This window comes from Phalacrocorax carbo, chromosome 11, assembly GCF_963921805.1.
Source record: "Phalacrocorax carbo chromosome 11, bPhaCar2.1, whole genome shotgun sequence".
In the NCBI taxonomy this organism is placed as follows: Eukaryota; Metazoa; Chordata; class Aves; order Suliformes; family Phalacrocoracidae; genus Phalacrocorax; species Phalacrocorax carbo.
Genome location: NC_087523.1, coordinates 12,021,905 through 12,041,303, shown reverse-complemented (window position 1 = coordinate 12,041,303; position 19,399 = coordinate 12,021,905). Strand labels below are relative to the sequence as shown.

Here is a 19,399-nt window from a genome sequence, read left to right as displayed (position 1 = left end):
TAGGCACATGGTGGGCAGCCAGGAAGAGCCACAGGCTGGCGGCAATGCACAGCCACCTTTGAAAATGTGTTTTCCCTGGCATTAATTTCACACCTGATAAGATGCCTCAGGACGTTTGCTTCGGGGGAGCCTGCCACCATGTCCACGCCAGGGTGGAAAGGTTGTCCTCTCTCCAAATGCAGGCACGTGGGGTTTTCTTATTTGTTTTGCTGTTTTCCTTAGAAACAGTGATGACACTGTGTCTGCTTTCCCTTGCTTTCACTGGTTGGAGAATTAAAAAATGGAAAGGGGAACTGGCACAGCCCTAAACTGAAGGCACAGAGGCCTTGAATCTTTCACAAGGAGCACTTTGCTCCCCAGTGTTTATTAAGCATTTAAGCAATCAATACAGAGCAGAAGCGCACAACAGTGCTTGCATGCCGGCTGCCTGCGCTCAGTGTCACACTTCGGTTTCTGAAAAAAAATTCCAGTCCTAGGACAAAAGACAGACAAGCATGTCCAGAGCCGGCTGGGTTGGCTGGGACCTTTGGGAGAGGGGAAGGAAGGCAGGAGGGAACGAGGAGGCAGGATGGAGGTGCCTGCTATGTGGTGCTCTCTAATTAAAATAAGCTGAGTCTCCTAGAGCATCTGCCTCTGCCCCTCATTAATCAGAGTCATTATCCTGTCTTTGGTGGGAGGCTAGCCTGTGTGCCGGTCCCCTGCTGGGGCTGGGGCAGTGACATGCAGAGCACACAATGTGCTCCAAAACAGGAGCTGCCTCTAAGCTGCTATCAAACCCCTCCGGAACACCCTCACCCTCGGAGCCTGCTGGAGGGGAGCTGGAGCAGATTGCTTAAAGCCCACCACAAACCTGTGCCTACCTGAAGCTTCTGTCCCTCCTGGTGCTGCAGGTTCTCCTGGCTCTGGGGCAAAGGTGAAGCTCTGAGCTGACTCTGAAGGACAGACAAGGAGCAGTGTGGGCAGCAGCATCCTGGCTCCGGGCACCCGCAGCGGGGCACTGGCAGGAGAGCCCACAGGGACTTTGTGGCTCTACACAAAAAGCAAAGTGCACTCCTTTGCCTGCTGCCCTCCTTACCACTCCCCCCCAAACACAAACAGCACAAAATTGATCTTACAGGCAACTATTCATTTCAAAATTGAGTTCAAGCACCTCTCAACCTTTTATCTGGAAAAATCCCAAACCTGTTTTCAAGGGACTGAATCACTGGGAATCATGTTGTCTGCAAATGCACTATATGGTTTTTCAGGTGGGATTAAATATATAGATGTGGCAATGCAAGGGCTGAGCAGCAGAGAGGGGTCAGGATCCAGGTGGTGTGAACTGGCACAGCCTTCCTCCAGGCTCTGGATCCAGGCAGATTTGCAGCGGGTAAAAGTCTGGCCCCAGGGAACAATCTGACATGGCCTCAGAGATAGTACAGTATAATGGAAAAAAAAAAAATCACACTTTCCTGCCTGTCTTAGCAAGCCCAGCCTCTGCAGCCTGCACCTCTCCTATTAGCAGAGCCTAGCACCATGATGGGGATGTCGTCGGGGCAGGGTCAGGGGGATCCCCAGAAAGAGACATGCCAAAGCCAGCCCTGGGGACTGCACCAGGCGGACAGCCACTGCCCATACCCCTGGTCATAATGTGGTCCTTACCCCGGGCCTTGCTGTTCCTGGGGAGAGCCCAGGGAGAGCCCAGGGCAGCCCAGCAGTGGATGGCTGCCTCCAGGAGCCCAGCGCTGGCAGCTGCCTGCTGGCTGGCATCTTTGCTCTTTACAGAAAAAACACCTCACACTCTGATTTGAGGAACACGGGGAAGAAGCCTGTTCTCGTCATTCCCAAAATTCCCCTGGCTTCGATGCAGTGCAGTGCCTGGGGTCCCTGGGGCATGGATGGGCTCTGCTTTTGCAGCTCCTGCTCCATCCCCCGACCCAGCTGGCAACAACTAAGTGCTGCCTTTGCCTTCCCATTGGGATGCTCGCTGCCTTCATTTTCTCAGAGCTTATTTTCGGCACCGCTTCGCTCCTCGCAGAGCTGGCTGCCTGCAGAGCTGCAAGGCAGCAGAAGGGCTATGGCTGCACTCTCCCCTGCATCCCGCCCGTCAGGGAGCCGTGTTGCCGCATTGGCTTTGCTGGCCTCTCCAAGAGCCTTGTTAGCTTGGCCCCAGTGCCCTGCTGACCACGGCACGTGTGGCCAAGGCTTGTAGCTGGTTATCTTGAGAGCCTGTACTCATGGCTGCCTGCAGAACTGGCTCCAGAGCCACTCCAACCATCCCCAGGCCCCTTGGCAGATGCAAGCACACTGCGCGGATGCCTCGGTCTCCCCAGAGGGCAGAGACAATGTGGCTGGCTCCCCTCCTCCCAACAGTGTCAGCTCCGCTTAGCTCGGACAGTGTCTGGAAGAGGAGCTGTCGCGCAGTGTGCATTTGCTCTGTGCCCCAGGACTCCAGATTTTGCCTTGCACCTCCCAGCACCATGGTCCCATAAACATTAATGGCAACAGTAATTGGAGGAGACTTCTCCCAGCTCCTGGTGCTGGGGGAGCTGATGGGTGAGGATGAGGACTCTTGCATGCTGCCTCGCAGCTAAGTGCCCAGTGCCTACAGCCCCCTGTCCTCTCCCCTGTCCTGGACAAGGTGCCCCAGGCTCAGTTTCACACAGCCTCACCCATGCTGCCTCCCTCTAGCAAATTAAGTGGGGAGCTCTCAAAGTCCTGTGCTGGCTTTCTGCTGAGGAGAAGCCGGTGCAGACGCGAGCCCCTCACTTGCCCTGGGGAGAGAGCGCACAGAGAGTACCTCACTCTTCTGCTCTGCTGAGATCCTCCTCTGCAGACCCCTGCAGCAATGGCTTTGTACAGCAGCTCCCAGCCATTACCAAACTATGATTAATACAAATAAATGAGATGAGCCAGCCACAGTAGGGTGAATGGAAACCTGAACGACATATCCCCTGGGAATAATTTATTCTGTGCTTTTCTCTTTTTTAAATACTATTTGCTTCCTCGCAAATTAATCACAGATTGCCTAGGACCAAAGGCGACTCTGTGGCTTGGCTGGGTGGCCCCAGGGGACCGGGCAGAGGCAGCTGAGCAGCCCGAGTCCCAGCCCTGCCTATGCAGCCCTGGTTAACAAGCAGCTCCCCTCCCTCTGCCTCAGTTTCCCTCTCCAGAACGCTACATTCTTAACTAACTACAGCTCCCCGCATCACACAGACATGACTGTTTATCTTGCCTTCTCCAAGGAGCTTACTTGCCCCTGCCGAGGGAAAGGATTGCCCATCCCCTGAGCCCCTGCGAAAGGCAAGCACAGGGGTCCCAGCAGGAGGGCTGAGCCCCCCGGGGTCTGTGCCCCAGCCTGCCTGCGGGCCAGCCCTGAGCTGCGGCGCTTGGGCAGGCACCGCCAGGCCAGGCAGAGGGAGGAAGGAGCCGGGCCGTTCCCAGCCGCTCCTTCCCTCTCAGACGGGCAGTACCTCCAGGGCATCCCTCAGCCCGAGCACGTCCCTCGATCCCAGTACGTCCCTTGTCCCCGGAGCACCCTAAGCCCTGCGAATCCTTTGATCCCAGCACAGCCATCAGCCCCGGCGCATCCCCCGAGCTCGGTGCGCCCCTGGACCCTCGCAAACCCCGCAAGGAGCTGCCTCCCTCCCCAGCACCGGGACAGGGCGCTACCGCCTCGCGCCGAGGGGCCTCCACGGGGGACGTGGGCTCCAGGACAGCCCCGACGGGGCGGCAGAGGTCCCCGAGGCGGCGGGGAGGAGGCGGGCGCGGCGGCTGGGAGCCCCCCGCCGCCGTGCCCGCCTCCTCCCCACCGTGGCGAGCGAGGCTCCGCCCGGCTCCCGCGGCCCGCAGCCGGCCGGCACCCACCCCGCGGCGGGCTCCCGCTCGCCCGGACTATGAGGAGCGGGAGCGGGCGGGGGGTGGCGGCAGCGGCAGAGGCCCCGGTGCGGCGGGAGCGGGAGCGGGGGCGCCGCCGCCGCCGGCCGGGTCATGCCCGTGCGCCCGGGGCGGCGGGGCTGCGGGCTGCGGCGGGATGGGCGCGCTCCGGGCCGGCACCCTCGCCTTCCTCCTCCTCCTCCTCCTCGGCTGCCTCCTGCCGCGGCGCGGCCCCCTCAGGTGAGCGCACGGCGCGGGTGCTCGGCGCTGCGCGGCCGGCGGGGCTGACCCCACTCGCGGGCCGTGGGGCTGCGGGGGCCGCTGCTCTGCGTGCCGCTCCCCCGGAACCCACTCCTCCGGCACCCCGGTCCCCATCCCCCCGGAGCCACATTTCCCCTCTGGGACCTGGGCATCACCCCCTCTCGGAGACGGGTCTCTTCTAGGTACCCGGGCATCCCCGGGACCCGCACCCCCCCCCCCCCCACGATCCGGACCCCTCTCCAGTGGCTGCTCCCCCCCGCCAGAACCCTTTCAGCCCGAGTCTGGACCTCCCCGCAGGCCGCCTCAGCTTTCCGAAATCTGGCCCCGCTCCCCATTTCCTGGGCCGCTGACCCGCACCCCAGGGACCCACCAGACATTCCCCCTCCAGCCCCAGCTGCACGCAGCCAGGCTCTGCCTGGCCCCAGCAGCCTCTGCCCCCAGCGCTGGGTCCCCGATGGCCCCCCTGGCCAGCTGGGGACCCTTGCCACAGTGGAGAAGGGGTGAGCTGAGCCAAGTGATGGCCCAGGCAGCTGCTTCTCCAGCGCTGCAAAGCCCCTGCGATGCCCAGATCCTCTCCTGGCTCAGGGTGTTTGTAGGGGGCTCGGGACAGTCCCTGACCCAGCCCCTGGGTTGCCCAGGTGAGTGCATGCTCCAGGACCCATGGGTGCAGGAACAACTCTTGGCCCACTTGGATGGAAAATCCAAATGCCCTGGGTCCCTTTTTACCCCTCCGGCCACCTTGGGTGCTGTCTGAGACAAGGTGGTATGCAGGGCAGAGTGGGCCAGGCAGGGAGGGGTTGGGGGGCTGCAGTGCCCATGGGCTGAGCCCACTCCCTGTCCCCACTTTCCCTCCCACCACTTGGCCAGCAGGGCTGCAGCAGCGCCAGGGTGAGGGGGAACCGCAGCAGTTGTGGTGGGGAGGGGGGATATTGTGTCCAAATGTCATCGCTTCACATGTGGAAACTGCTTGTCTCAGGGTGGCATTTTTAGGGGGACGTGAGTGTTTTCCAGCCCCACCATCCCCACATTCCACAGAGGTGCTGAGCTCCAGGGCCCCACAGTGCCTGGACCAGGTTAGTGGCAGAATCCCCCGGGGCAGGAAGTGCCTGAACTGGGGAGCTGCAGCCAAACCTTGAGAAGAGCCAGGACCCAGGGTCTGTGCCCACGGGCTGCATGCCAGCATGGCCCTGCCAGTAACGTGCTGAAGGTGGCTACACCCAGGGTGTTTCTGCACCCCCTGCAGTCCCCAAGGTCCAAGCACTGCTGGGGCTGCAGATCCACTGCTGCTCAGCCAGTTAGCTGACCCTCTTCAAGGAACTAGCTGCCGTGGTGCCAAGGAAGTCTTCCTCCTGCATGCTCCAGGGGACAACCCTCATCTCATCCTCCTCTCCAGCAGAGGAGGGGGATGAGATGAGGAGGATGGTGTATGAGGTTATGTGGCAGGCAGAGGCCTCACTTAACTCCTTGTTTCCCTAGCCTCTCACAGCCCTCCTCCCAAAGGTGCACCTCTCTAATGCGGCTCCTGGAGGGGGAATTCCTCCCAGCCTTTTTCTTTTGGCCAGAATCAGTTTTGGGTACTCTCTGCTGCCTGTCTCCAATTAAGGGAAAACCTGCCTGGCTGGATCATTTTGGGGTGGCCTGTTGTGGCTGGTAAGAATTCATATGAGCCCCTCTGTGATGAGTCCTGCTCCCCTGAAAGGAGGTAGAAACAAGGTTTGTTGGTAGGAACAAGGACCCCAGGAGTCCCAGCTCCCAACATCATCCTCTGCTTATGATAACGGGGTTGTAGCTCCAAGCAGGAGTGGGACCCTCCTGGGCATGGACCTAGTGGAGTGATGAGGCAGCATGCAGCAGCACCAGCAGCATGCTCAAAGCTCTCTTTGTGTCTGGATGTCTCCAGCTAATTCCTCTCCATGACAGCCACATGCCTGGCAATGTGGTGAGCGAACGTCTCCTGCATTGTTCCTTGAAATGATCATTATAGACTGACAGAAGGAGAGAAACTGGCAGGCTAAGATATGTTCACAAAAATATCCCCTCCAAGGTCAGTTTAAATAAGACTCCATCATCGCTGGGAGTGCTGCATGGGAGAGCGCGTGTCAGCTCCACACCACAGCCAGCGTGGAGGTGGGTTTTGATGCTCCTCTCTTGTATGTCGTCTTGGCCCCAGGCAAGGTTTCACAACCCTAGCTGTGTTCCTGGGCACCTCCTCAGTCACACCAGGCCACCCCACAGCTCGGAGGGGGCACGTTGTGTACCCCAAGCCCCCCAAGCCAAGAATCTGTGCCAGGCAGGGTATGGAAGTTTGCTCAGCAACTCAAGCTGCGGCTGGCAATTGAACCTGGGAGGGACCCTCCCCACCCTCCCCACCCTCCCCACCTTCCCCCTCCAGCACTGGCACAGAGCCCAGCTGCCATGTACAAGGCCATTGCCCGCTGTGCCTCAATCCCGCTGCAGCCCTGGAGCCAGGAGGTGCCCTGCCCCACGTGCCATGCCAGAGGACACAGCGGGCAGGGGCTTTGCTGGCAGGGGGAGATGCAAAACATGGGCACACAGCACTCAGGCTGTGGCAGGCGAGTGGGGAAGCCACCAGGACCACAGCGGAAGGAGGAAGGGGTCCTGGGGTCAGCACAACTCGGTGCTGAAGTGGAGGCAGCATGGGCACAGCTACTTCCCTTGGCAGCTGGCAATCACCGCAGGGTGCCAAAATGTGCCTGCAGACCCCTGGTGCCAGCAGCCAGCTAACCTGCCTCCTCTGCCCTGCAGGCTGGTCTCAGCGCGGGAGGAGATTAAAGCTGCTACCCGAAGCTTGCCCCAGCCCATGTCACCCTCTGATTTCCTGGACAAGCTTATGGGACGAACGTCAAGGTATGACGCCCGGATTCGACCCAACTTCAAAGGTAAGGGGAGGAAGTGAGGCTCCCAAACCTGGCAGAAGCCCACACTTATGTCTGCCCAAAACCAGGGAAGGGGCAGGTATGGGTTTGGTGGCAGGATCCTGACCCACATCCCTCCGTCCCAACACCCTCTCCAGAGTCCCGGGTGCTCCTGCGATCACAGCCACCCTGTGTGTGCCTGCTTGGCATGGATGCAGCATGGATGGCTGCAGTGCTTGCAGGGTGTCCTGGGGCTCACCTCAGCACACTACGGGGGTGACCCTAGTGGGCAGGGGGATGCTCGTGTGCATTCATCCACGCAGCACGTGCAGGAGGCAGCATCCCCGCATGTGCCTGTGTGGTGCACGTGTCTCCCTGGCCAGCAGTGAGAGGAGGCTTCACGCTGTTTTCCAGGTCCGCCTGTCAACGTGACATGCAACATCTTCATCAACAGCTTCGGCTCCATCACCGAGACCACCATGGTGAGGTTTCGCCAGTGCAGTGGGCTCCTCTCCAAGCCCCGCAGGGCTGGCAGTGACTCTACCAGGGTGTGTGCATGTCCCAGTGCCCAAGCCCATGGCTGTGCTTACAGGGGGGTTCTGTGAGCCCTTCAGGGCTGCCCCTGGTAGCGGTGGGGACATGCAGAGCCATAGCAAATCACTGTGGCTTTTCTGGGGTCAGTTAACCACAGTTTGGCTGTGTGGGCCACGTTCCCTGTGCCTGAGCTGGGAGAAACACCCTGAAGGGTTGGAGCAAGGCAGCCAGAAGTAGCTCCCTGCTGTTCACAGGCTTGGCAGGTGCCATACAATACGAGTAAGGTCTGTGTCCCCACCATCCCCAGCCTCCTCGGGTACATGATGAACTGCTCTGAGGAAACCCCAGGGCAAAAAATTCCCTATTTGTGCTGCTGCAAAGCCTTAATAGCATCAACCATCACATCAACCCCCCACAGGGATACAGAGCCCTGTGAGGAACGCTGCAAGCAGCGGCTACTGCTCCTCCTCCTCCTCTCGGCTGCTGTGGCTTTGGCTTTTTAATTTCCCCCAGCTGCTGACAGCATAGGAAGGCTCCTGAGCTGCCTCCGCTCCATCCGTGGTTAGTGTCAGGCAGGCAGCACCTGCAGGGCTGAGCCTTGACCGAGACCCTCTTCCATCTCCTCCTCCATCTCTTCTTCCTCCTCCCTGGGCGCCATGGGGTGCTCCTGGCTGATACGGTACCCCCTGCCCCAGGACTACCGGGTGAATGTCTTCCTGCGGCAGCAGTGGAATGATCCCCGCCTGTCTTACCGTGAGTACCCTGACGACTCCCTCGACCTCGACCCCTCCATGCTCGACTCCATCTGGAAGCCAGACTTGTTCTTTGCCAACGAGAAAGGGGCCAATTTCCACGAGGTCACCACTGACAACAAGCTGCTGCGCATCTTCAAGAACGGGAATGTGCTCTACAGCATTAGGTAGAACCCTTCTTGGGTGTGCCGTGCCCAAGTGGGGAGGCAAAGCTTTCCTCTTGCCTCCCATGGGGCAGCTTTCCCCTGCCAACTGTTCTAGTCCCCAGCAACTGCCTCCTTTCCTCTGCCTCCTCCAGGCTGACGCTGATCCTGTCCTGTCCCATGGACCTCAAGAACTTCCCCATGGACATCCAGACATGCACCATGCAGCTGGAGAGCTGTGAGTACCTACAGGGGTTCAAGCCGTGCTTCACCCCATCCCATCCCACCCCAAGCCATCCCAAAGGCTGGCATCTCCCTGCTTCTGAGGGAGGTGAGAAGGAAGGAGCGATTGTTCAGGGTGGGGATGAACAGGGTGTGTGTGTCCCCCATCCCATGCCTCCCTCTGTCCCCTCCAGTTGGCTACACCATGAACGACCTCATCTTCAAGTGGCTGGAGGAACAGGAGGCCGTGCAGGTGGCAGAGGGCTTGACGCTCCCACAGTTCATCCTCAGGGATGAGAAGGACCTGGGCTATTGCACCAAGTACTACAACACAGGTGAGCACCTCAGGGACCCACTGCCACCTCTCTGCTACAGCCTGGGGGTCCCTCTCACCCACTGGGGCTGTCTTTCCCTGCAGGCAAGTTCACCTGCATCGAGGTGAAGTTCCACCTGGAAAGGCAGATGGGTTACTACCTGATCCAGATGTACATCCCCAGCCTGCTCATCGTCATCCTCTCCTGGGTCTCCTTCTGGATCAACATGGATGCAGCACCGGCCCGGGTGGGCTTGGGCATCACCACCGTGCTCACCATGACCACGCAGAGCGCTGGCTCCCGTGCCTCCCTGCCCAAGGTCAGCACCAGCCCTGCACGGGGCTCCCATGCTGCAACCTGCCCGGGGTACCTTGGGAATGGCTGGCTCCGTAGCCTTGCCAGCTGGGGCACCACATGTGCTAAGGGGGGGACAAGGCGCTGCTTGGCTGGGCGAGCTCTGGCCCGTGTGTACCAGCTGAGAGGGCTCCTGTGCCCCTTGGCAGTGGGCTGAAGCTGGCAGTGGTGGGGACGGGCGAGTCGCGGTGCAGTGGATCCCTGAGCCCCCTCTTGCCCTCACAGGTCTCCTATGTGAAAGCCATCGACATCTGGATGGCCGTTTGCCTGGTCTTTGTCTTTGCTGCCTTGTTGGAGTACGCAGCCGTCAACTTTGTCTCCCGCCAGCACAAGGAATTCATGCGTCTGCGCCGGCGCCAGCGGCGGCAGAGGATGGTGAGTCCCTCCTGACACCACTGTCACAATGTCTGCCCATCCTCAGCCACCAAGGAGACACCCCAGGGCTGCAGGGCCAGCTTCTCAGCAGCTGTCGGGGCAGGGCTCGGCTCTGGGCTGTGTCCTGCTGCCCAGGGCTTGCAGCTGGCCCCTCCAGCACATCAGGGAGCCATGGGCATCATGGTCCTTCTGCCTGCCTGAGCAGCACAGTGCACAACACCCATGGGTGCCCCAGGCTCTGCCAGCACAAACACTCACAGGATGCTGTCCTCCTCCTGCCGGCACATCCTTGGGTTCTGCTTCCTCTAAAAAAGCAGAAAAATAAACAGCGAGGGTGGGGGAAATGGCCTTTCCCCTTACCTGGCAGCCCCAAACCCAGGCTCCTCACTGTGCCACAGCAGTGGCAGGGACTTGCTGCTGTGTCAGGGTGGTGAAGCGCCAAGGGGACCTAGTGACACCCAGGGACAGGGTCTGAGCTGCAGACGGGAGTGCAGCAGGGCCTGGAGAAGCAGGGCCCCACACTTGCAGGACATCCCTCCCCTCTGTCAGTCCATCAGTGCAGGCATCGGGCCTGTGAGATGCTTGGGGAAGGCACGAAGCTGCCCCACTCTAATTTTCTTGCTGTAAGCACACCGTGCGGCGCCAGACCGCCATGGAAAGCACGAGCACATGTATACACTGCAGAGGCTTGCAGTGCCATGTGCAGCCAGATCCCTTTGGCATGTGCTGAAGACAGATCCCAGTGCCCGGGAACTGCTAGGGGGCTTTTCTACACCATGTGGAGCCCCCGTCCCACCGCTGTACCCATCCCAGTGACCAGAGCCGCTGTCCCTGGGGCCAGGGCAGAGCCATCGGTCACCCACTGTCCTGTTTCTGTTTGGTGCGCACTGTCGGATGCCAAAAGGGCCTGAGCAGCGGGACAGCCAGCCTGGAGTCCCTGCGGCAGCTGAGCAGCCGGCATGGCGGCGAGCACACCTACGCGACGCTCTTGCAGCACTCCAGCTCCCGGGTAAAGCACAACCCTCCAGCAGCCCCCCCCCACGTAGTGCAGCACAGCGCACCCCCAGACAGCCTCACCCCCCCTTCCCCTCCCCAGAACAAGCCCCCTGGGAGCCAGCCCCAGAGGCCAGCAAGGACCCATGGAAGAAGCAGGGTAGTGATTTGCACAGAGCATGTGCCCACAGGATGGAGCTGCTTCTCCCAGGGCTGAAAAGAGATTTGAGAAAGGGATGGGAATGGGACAGATTTCCCTGGAGACAAACCCTCTCTGTGCCTCAGTTTCCCCTTCTGGTAAAGCAGGACTGGCACGGCCCCTTTTGCCAAGGGATGAGTGATGCTGGGGCAGACTGATTGCTGCTCCTGGGCTGCTGCCCAGGTCCCCAGGCCATGCCCATACCTCTGGCAGTGTGAGGGCTCTGCCTGCCCAGCCTTCCTGGCACAGGCAGGTTTGAGGTACATGTGTCTGCCTGCAGTAACTGCAGCGTGGGCAGTTGCTCAGGGCACACAGGCATGTTGCAGCTCAAGGCATAAGGCAGGAGCCTTGGGGCAGGGCTCCCAGGCTGGCAGAGAGATGCTGGGGGATGACTGCAGTTCCAGGGAGGAGATCAGGCCTGGTACATCCTCGCCTCCCCACCCAGCCAGACTGCCCCAAGCCTCCTCTCCACCATTATCAGCCCTTGGATGCTGGGGGAGGCTCCCTTGCTCCTTGCCTTTCACAGCCCCTGAGCACCAACCCCTGGAGATGAACACCCACCCAACTGGGGCAGGGAGGGAGAGGCTTTGCCGAACCCAGGAACCATCTGCTGGCTTAAAACAGACCAAAGTGCAGACGACCTGAGGTGGAGGCTGCAGAGCCACCCCGGGGTACCACTGGCAAGGCACTGGGTGCAGCCAGGAGCACCCTGGGTTGCTGCTTGGTCAAAGACCAGAGCAGAGCCCCACTGCCCGCAGCTCCCATGCCAGTGCTGCCTGATGCAGCACAGTGTGGTTTCTGCAGCCTGACAGCAAATCCCTCCCACAGACCCTGCAAAGCTGGGCTCAGGTAGCTCCCTATACCCAGCCTCAGCCCCCAGTAAGCATCCGAGGGCTGCCCCAGCCCAGATGGACCCAGCTGGGAGGACCAGCATTCCCAGTCTGCCACCTCCTCCCCCAAATGCTCTTGCTGGGCCCACTGGCTCCCCAGGCTGGGGGAATACCTACTGTCCCCCGGCCACACAGGGCACCCCGGCTCCTCCCCACTTCGTCCCCGGGGTGGCCACAGGCACTCAGCCTGGGCAGGGGAATAAAACTCTGCTGCAGATGAGAACTAATCGCTGCAATCTGAGCCTCTGCTGCTCTTCCCGCTGGGAAATCTTGCTTAGCCGGCGGATTGCTGACTTAAATAAAGATGCCAGGGCGCAAGCTCTCTGCATGAGAGCCCCCTTGCCGGCTGAGCGCCTGTGCAGGCTGACCTCAGCAAGGAGGCTGCTCTCTGTGATTTGGAGGGCAGTGCTGGTCAGAGATGGTATTTGGGATCCGGCAGCTGGGCTGCGTATTGGCATGGCACGAGGTGGGGGCTGGTGTGCCGTACACCCCAGGAGAAGAGACCCACCACAGCCAGATATGGCACTGGCGGGGCACAGCGGGATGAGCCACAGAGACCAAATGAGTGGCCCAGGGCCTTGGCAAGGAGCCAGACGTGCGGCCCAAGCTTGCACGTGCTGGTGCCTCACCAAATCTTTGCACACACAACCCCCCCACCCCCCGCAGGATAACAGAGCAGGACAACGCGAGTTGTTAACGACGTGCGGTGGGGAGGAGCATGGGCACCGCTGGCCGGCACCCGAGGGGACACACTGCAAGCAGGGCTGTGCCGCGAATGATGGCTGTGAGCTGCCATCTGAGGGTGAGGGCAGGCTCTCATGGCACTTTTGCAGGCTTGAGCATGGGCATGCAGCCCCACGGGCATGCTGCCCTTCCTGCAGCCCCCCCGCCAGCATGGGGGTAGATGGGATGAACAAGGGCAGAGAGACCAGCGAGGAGTCCAGCTCTCTCAGCCTCCCTCCTCTGCTGCACCAGGCAGCCCCTGCCAAGCAGCTGTGGGGGGAAACAGGGATCTGGGCCGTTGGAGGGACTGCGAGGCACTGCAAGCCCTGATGGTAACCAGACTCCTGAATCCCTGCCTAGCTCTGCCCCAGCAAGCTGCCTGCCGCCTCGTATTCACCAGCACAGGCGTGCTTCCATTCCACAGCAAACATGGCTGCCACAGCAGTGCCTGCACCCCAGTGCAGCCTGCACCCTTATGTGCTTTGCACCCCTGTGCCCTGCACCCCCATGTGCCCATCTCCCCACCACCCCCCCAGGTCACCCTCATCCTCCCAGCTGCCAGAGAGCTGGGCTTCCCAAGCCCCTGACACAGAGCTGGGAGGAGGCCAGGGGGGGGATCAGTGTCAAGCTGCCAGGGTCAGAGTTGCCCTCGGATGCACCCTTAAAACAGGTGCCAGGTGACAAGGCAGGCAGTCAGTGATCACCCCCACCGCCCGCGCGCGCTGCTGCCTGCCTTTGCCTGCAGCCTGCTGGCCCTGTGCTTTTGCCTGCATGCTTCAGGCTTTCTGAAAAAGTGCCTAATCTTGCACTGAGCGCATACATGACTGTATCCCCTGATGGTGGGGGTGTATAGGACATGCTGCCTCAAGCACCTGATTGCCCTGCAATATCAGCACCCAGGGAGTGCCTCAGCTGACAGCCTGTCCCTTCGCCAGGAAGAAGAGCTCGTCCGCGAGAGCCGCTTCTACTTGCGAGGCTACGGGCTCGGTCACTGCCTGCAGCCGAAGGACAGGGCTGGGGAAGGTCCAGGCATCTACAGCCCCCCCCCCACCAGCATGCTGCTGCGGGAAGGGGAGAGCCTCCGCAGGCGCTACATCGACCAGGCCAAGCGCATTGACACCATCTCCCGAGCTGTCTTCCCCTTTACCTTCCTGGTCTTCAATATCTTCTACTGGGTCATCTACAAAGTGCTGCGCTCGGAGGACATCCACTCGGTGCCCTGAGGCCCAGAAAAGCGTGACTGCCTCTTGGTCTGACCCCAGCCCTGTGCACCTGGGCGCCACGAGTTCAGCCAGAACCATGTTTCCCTCTGTCCCAGAACAGTAGCACAGCCGGGCTGCGCCTTGGAGCCTGGACATGTGGCAGCCCCCGTATCCCTTTGGATGCCGAGGCACCAAGCAGGAGAGATCAGCAACCCCAGGTCCCCACAGTCAGCTGGAGAGAGAAACCCTGCCTACCTCCTGTATGGTGTCACCTCTGGGTACCCAGGGATGTGGTGCTGCTGGGGGGCCCAGGTACCTGGGGCTGCTGCACTGCTATGACACAGGAGAGCTCTCAGTACTTTGGGTTGGTGGCCAGGGAACACCACCTTCCAGCCAAACACCCTCCACCTCTCCGCACCTTCCATGTCAGGCTGCTGCTTCTGCAGGCTGCATCACTGAGCTGTGGCTCATGAGCAGCCAGGTGAGAGGTTGCAGTCCTCTCTTCCCCTGCCCTGGCGCTTGGTTGCAGGAAACAGCAGGCAGCACCCCCTACCTGCACCCAGACTGTGTGAGGTGCTGGCTATTGCCCCATAGCCCCCGGCCCGTCAATGGACAGGGCCCCTCCAGCCCCCAGCTAGCTCCAACACACAGCAAAGCAGCAGGTCAGTGATGCTTCCTTCCCTGCAAAGCCCAGAGCTGCCCGTGATGCCCACGGCCACAGGCAGGACTGTGGCAGGGACACTGTGCAGGATGCTGTTTCCTCCAAGGAAATGCCAGCCCTCGGGCAGGCAGGAGGCAAGCTCAATCCCACTGACAGTGAAGGGGTACAGATGGCCATTGCAGCCACAGATGGGAGGCACCTGGCACCAGGGAGCCAGTGCTGCACTATCTGCAGGGTAGGGCCCACAGCCTGTCCTCCAAGGGAGATTTTTCAGAATGAAAGTAGTGGGGGCAGCTTGGCCGATCCCTTTGGAGGAATAGAGTGAGTGACAGTGTCCCCACACTGCTGTGTTCCCACAGCACCACAGTGCTGGCAAAGAGTCAGAGGTGAAAACTGCCTGGTTCCCCAGCTCTCTCCCCACCCAGGCACTCAGGCATGGCGTCTCCTGGGCAGGTTCAACCCTGCTGCTCCTCCACCGGAGAGGAGAGCATCCGAAACCTCGACAGGACAAGCTCAGCAAGGCTTCCAGTCCTCCAGATCTGGATATCCTCCGTGCTTAGCAGGAAATAAAAGCAGTAGGTGATGTTTATGTAGGTCCTACAGAAAGAAACGTGTTAATGCTCTCCTTTCCCCTGCTCACAGCCGGCCCGGGGAGGGGGGTTGCAGCCCGGTGGGGTCTGTTCTCCCATGGCCCTTGGGTGCAGGAGAAGGCCCAGCGTCTTCCAGGCAGGGCAGGATGGAAACGGGATTCAACCCTTTCCTTGGAGGCTGCGGTGCCACCATGGCATGTCAAAGGCCCTGGTGACCCACCTGTCATGTCAAAAAGGACCCTGCAGGGCAGGGGGATGTGGGCAGGAGGACAGCACTGCCTGCTGAAGCCTGACCCAGGCATAAGCCCCCGCCATGGTCCCTGGCCCCACTCCTTGGGCAGGCATCACTCTCTGCCCCACATGACTCACCGGGAACAAAGCCCTGCACCCCCTGCCCCCTGCCCAGCCCCCCGAGCCTTGCCGAGCGCTCAGCCGCGCACACACATTTCACAGATGGGGCAAGCAGAGAACCAGCCCCAGGCCATGTCCAGGTCCCACAAGGATGTGCCAAGCCAGCTCCATCCCACCACCAGTGCTATACATGCATTCCCCACTATGGGGGACCCCACAGGGTCCCACTGTGTGTTCAGGCCAGGCTTTTGAGGCTTGGTTTTGGGGACCCCATTTGGAGGAGGATGATGGGTGCACCTTGTCTGCTTGTGTCACCTGGCATATGGCCCCCCAAGGCAGTGCCGAACGGGGAGGTGCCAGTGCCCAGGCACTGGGCAGCCAAGCTACCCTCTAGCAGTTGTGGGTTTTTTAACAGCATGACTCTTCCTACGCAAATAAAGATTTTTTGGGATTTTCAGTGGCGTGGTGGGGGTTTGTCTCTGCCAAGGAACCCATGGCCAGCTCCAGCTGCCAGTGGGCCCCCCTGTGTGTGGGAGGGACAGGGGAACAAGGGCACAGCAGCCCTCTGAGGAGAGAAGCCCTGACCTGCAATTACACCCAGATATCATTACCTCTACAGGTGATTTTTCTGACATAATGGTGGTGACTGTCAGGATTTATCTCCCCTGTGGGAGATGTCATCAGGGCCAGGCAGAATCCCCCTGTGAGCTCCCAGCCCCAAACCCCATCACCCTCCTCCCCACCCCCAGCTCTCTGGGGTGTTCCCTATGGTCACCCCAGTTACTTTGCACTGACCCCATCCAGGCTTGGCCAGGGGACAGGACCCAAGATGGGGCAGATATGGGGCCAGGGGGGCTCCAGCTCCATGGTGGAGCTCAGACACCCGAACATGGACTAGCATCCTGACAGGCGAGCCTCCCCATGTGGCCCCTTCGCACTGGCTTGCTGGGTGGGCGCCAGCCTTACAGAGCTGCCAGCTGTTCTGGGGGGCTTACGCCAGCCCTGCAGTGCCATCCAGGGCCGGCGCTTTTGTCCCCAGCTGGCGCGGGGGCAGGCAGAGCCCGCAGCTGAGGGCCAAGCGCCCAAGCAAACATCAATCTCCCTCTGTCCTCCCGGCCAAGTTTCACAGATCGGCTCTGTTGGTACCTCGCAGCCCTGTCGCCTGCCTGGCCCCATTGGGGTCTTCTGCAGCAGGGAAGAGAGACAGAGAGGTGCACCACACCAGTTTGGTCCTGGGGTTGTTCTTTAGATGGGACAAACCAAACCCACCTGAAGTCTTGTTCCTGCCCCCACCCCAAACCTAGGAGAACATGGCCAAGCGGAGAGCCAGGAGCCGTTTCATGCCAGCACAGTGCACCCAGTGTCTTCACTCCTTGCTCTCCTTTCTCTCCTTTGCTGAATGTCACGTCTGGGTACACGGTGCCTGTTTGGAGATAAACGCTGCAGCCAGCTCTAAGCCCCCAGCTCTGGGAACCATCACATCCTGGAAAAATGAAAATGGTTAAAACCCAACACATCCTAAGCTAAAGCGCCTGGGACCCCCACACTGGCTGCGGGAGGGTGAGGGGGCCTCGCTGCTGGCACCGCAATAGCAAAGGCATAAAGGGAATGCTGCCCCACAGCCCTGCAGATCTTTGTGGTTTGGGTGTCCCCAGAAGCAGTTTCAGCATCAGGAGCAGCACTCAGCCCTCTGCCCTCGTTCTCCTGGCAGCCTGCTTTGGACTGGGAACCCCTGGGACACCCACACAGCTGCAGGGCTGTCACTGCCCTCCAGCACACAGCTCCAGTGGGTCCCTCACATCCTGGGGACAGTGCCAGCTCCTAGGCTGGGGTTGCTGAGCCTCGCAACCTCCCACAGGTTGCAGCCTGGCCACGGGGCAGCCCAGGTAGCTCCATCCCCCAGCAAAGACCACGGCCTTTGGGTGGAGTTGGTTTTCCATTTCCTGCCTGAGACTGTGCACTGGGGTACACATCCCAGCCACCACGGGAAGCAGCGGTGGGCATGGGACCAACAGCCATGGTCAAGTTAATTTCTGGTTTAAATGGAACTTAATGGAGTTACACCAGGTCAACGGGACTCCCAGACAGTAAAATGAGCATCATTGGCACTGGCAGACTCCTGATAATCTGCCAACAGCATGCCCAGGGCCAGGCAGCCACAGGCACACACAGGTTTGGGGCAGGATGACCCCTCACCAGCCCCATGGGCTCCCCAGGGTGCCTCTGCCTGAAGAAATGTGCCCTCCCTGGGCACCACGATGGCACACCAACCACACCCCAGCTCCACCAACCGCAGAGGGCCCCATCCTGCTGGAGCCAAGCTCTGCCACCGCACACGGCAGCATCGGGGTGCCAAACCTTCCCTTCCTCCCCCGATCTCTCACCAGGACCTCCTGCCCACACCCACAGCCTGGAACTGCCCTGGTGCAACACCAGCTGCCAGTGCTTTACCAAACCACCCTGTCCTGATGGACAGCACGTCCACAGGACAGCATGTCCCACGCTGTTTGGGACACCAGGTTCAGAGCCAGGCAAGTTCAATGCAGCAAGAACAGGTGACAGCCCTGCCGGGGCTCTGAGCACTCAGTGCCATTTGCTCATTGCCTGGGCATCAAATTTTTTTAAAGAAAATATCAAGCTCCAAAGTCAGCCAGCCAGTCCTGACCCAGCCAGGGCTGCTCCTTACAGACACAGAAACCGAGGCACGAGGAGAGCACCAGGAGCTAGACTGGCAGTATGCCCTGCTGGGATCCAGCCACATCATGGTGCACAGTGCCCTCACAGGGCACCTGCTGTGGCCAGCCCTGTGGAGGCAGGATCCTTCCACCACAGGGAAGGTCCAGGTGTGGGGTGCTCAGGCAGCATGGCTGTGCTGGCACCCCAGCCCTCAGCACAACTCTGACAGCGCTGTCCCCAGGACAGAGGAGCCCCAGGAGCCAAGGGGCACTTTGGCCCCAGCGCACCCCTGCCACCTAAGCTGCAGCACCACACCACAGCCCATCACCGCCCACTCAGCGGTGCTTCACTGGTAACCTGCCAAACCTCATGCCCCCATGGTCACGTCCACCTCCCCAGCATCGCTTTGGGACCAGTCTACACCACTTGGGGGAAGCCAGTAGACACATACAGGTGCTCCCCAGCCCAAGGGGTGTGGGTGTGCCAGGTACTCCCGGGGCAGGCAGGACACCTGGGAGGGAAGCACCAAGGGAAGGCTGAAGCCCAGACAAGCAGGGATCAGCCCTGCAGTGCTCCCAAACTCTGGGAATGAGATAACTGCCCAGCTCCAGGCTGTGGTTTTGCACAAGAAAAAAAAAAAACCAAAGCAATGAGGTTTTCCAGGACCCAAAGTGGCTTGTTTTGTCAGACTTCAAGAAGCCTCTGCGCTTCAGCCCCTCAAGCGGCAGGGGGAGGACCCAGCACTGAAACAAGGAGCAATTATGAAACCATAGGATCTGAAGAGCTTTTGTTCCCTGGATGTGCCAGAGCAGGGATGGGAGGACACCTAGCGAGATGCTTCAATGGCCCCGCGCACCAGTGGCACCCAGAGCCCAACGCCATGCGTGATGGCCTCAGCCCTGCAGTGGTCCAACCCTGCTCCCCTCCCCTGCTGTGGCAGAGCCCACAACGAGAGCTCCAGCGAGGCTGCAGGGGCTGGTCCAGCCCTGGCGGAGATGTATGGGAGAAAAAATCAGCTCCTCGTTTCCCATTTCCCACTGCTGTCACTGCTGCCTTGGCACGAGAGCCTCCACATCTCCCTGACAGGCCACACATGCTGCCAATGTTGATACCTCCAGCAGGGTGAGGCCCAGCAGTGCTCACAGATGTGTGACTCTTGCAAAAGCAGGGATTAAATCTGGGGCTCATCCCAGGTACACTGACTGGGATGGAGGTGCCCCTTACAGCTCTCTGGGTCCTGCTGACACCAGTATTGCCCCTTCCAGAAGTTCTTGTCTCACACCCCAGTCAAGGTGATTTTACTGGTGCAAATGAGGCAATGCCCAGTGACTTATTCTTGTAGCTGAACTTGTTTGTAGAGGGACCGCAATCTTTGAGTGCAAAGATCTGGCACAGACACGCTGGATCCAGCCCCTCTGGGATCCCCAC

General features: G+C 60.4%; 1 protein-coding gene across 4 annotated transcripts; it reads left to right on the top strand.

Annotated features, from left to right (window-relative positions):
* Positions 1 to 3,787: 3,787 nt before the first annotated feature.
* Positions 3,788 to 15,752, top strand: LOC104043914 (glycine receptor subunit alpha-4). 4 transcript variants are annotated; one of them, XM_064463160.1, is made up of 10 exons: positions 3,788 to 4,095; positions 6,883 to 6,984; positions 7,407 to 7,474; positions 8,222 to 8,445; positions 8,577 to 8,659; positions 8,838 to 8,978; positions 9,062 to 9,276; positions 9,537 to 9,686; positions 10,591 to 10,695; positions 13,427 to 15,752. In XM_064463160.1, exons 1-10 carry the CDS (start codon positions 3,876 to 3,878, stop codon positions 13,712 to 13,714), a joined length of 1,596 nt encoding a protein of 531 aa, XP_064319230.1. In that variant the 5' UTR covers positions 3,788 to 3,875; the 3' UTR covers positions 13,715 to 15,752. The 4 variants fall into 4 exon arrangements, with proteins under 4 accessions (XP_064319230.1, XP_064319232.1, XP_064319231.1 ...); XM_064463161.1 differs by having other exon boundaries at positions 3,925 to 4,095; positions 6,883 to 7,016; XM_064463162.1 differs by lacking the exon at positions 10,591 to 10,695 and having other exon boundaries at positions 3,789 to 4,095.
* Positions 15,753 to 19,399: the final 3,647 nt, after the last annotated feature.

Bases quoted from the DNA above. Each gene is read 5' to 3' on its own strand.
- LOC104043914 (XM_064463160.1), top strand. From the start codon at position 3,876: ATGAGGAGCGGGAGCGGGCGGGGGGTGGCGGCAGCGGCAGAGGCCCCG. The intron at 6,985-7,406 runs GTATGACGCCCG...GCTGTTTTCCAG, and splicing joins CTTATGGGACGAACGTCAAG to GTCCGCCTGTCAACGTGACA. The intron at 8,660-8,837 runs GTGAGTACCTAC...TGTCCCCTCCAG, and splicing joins CACCATGCAGCTGGAGAGCT to TTGGCTACACCATGAACGAC.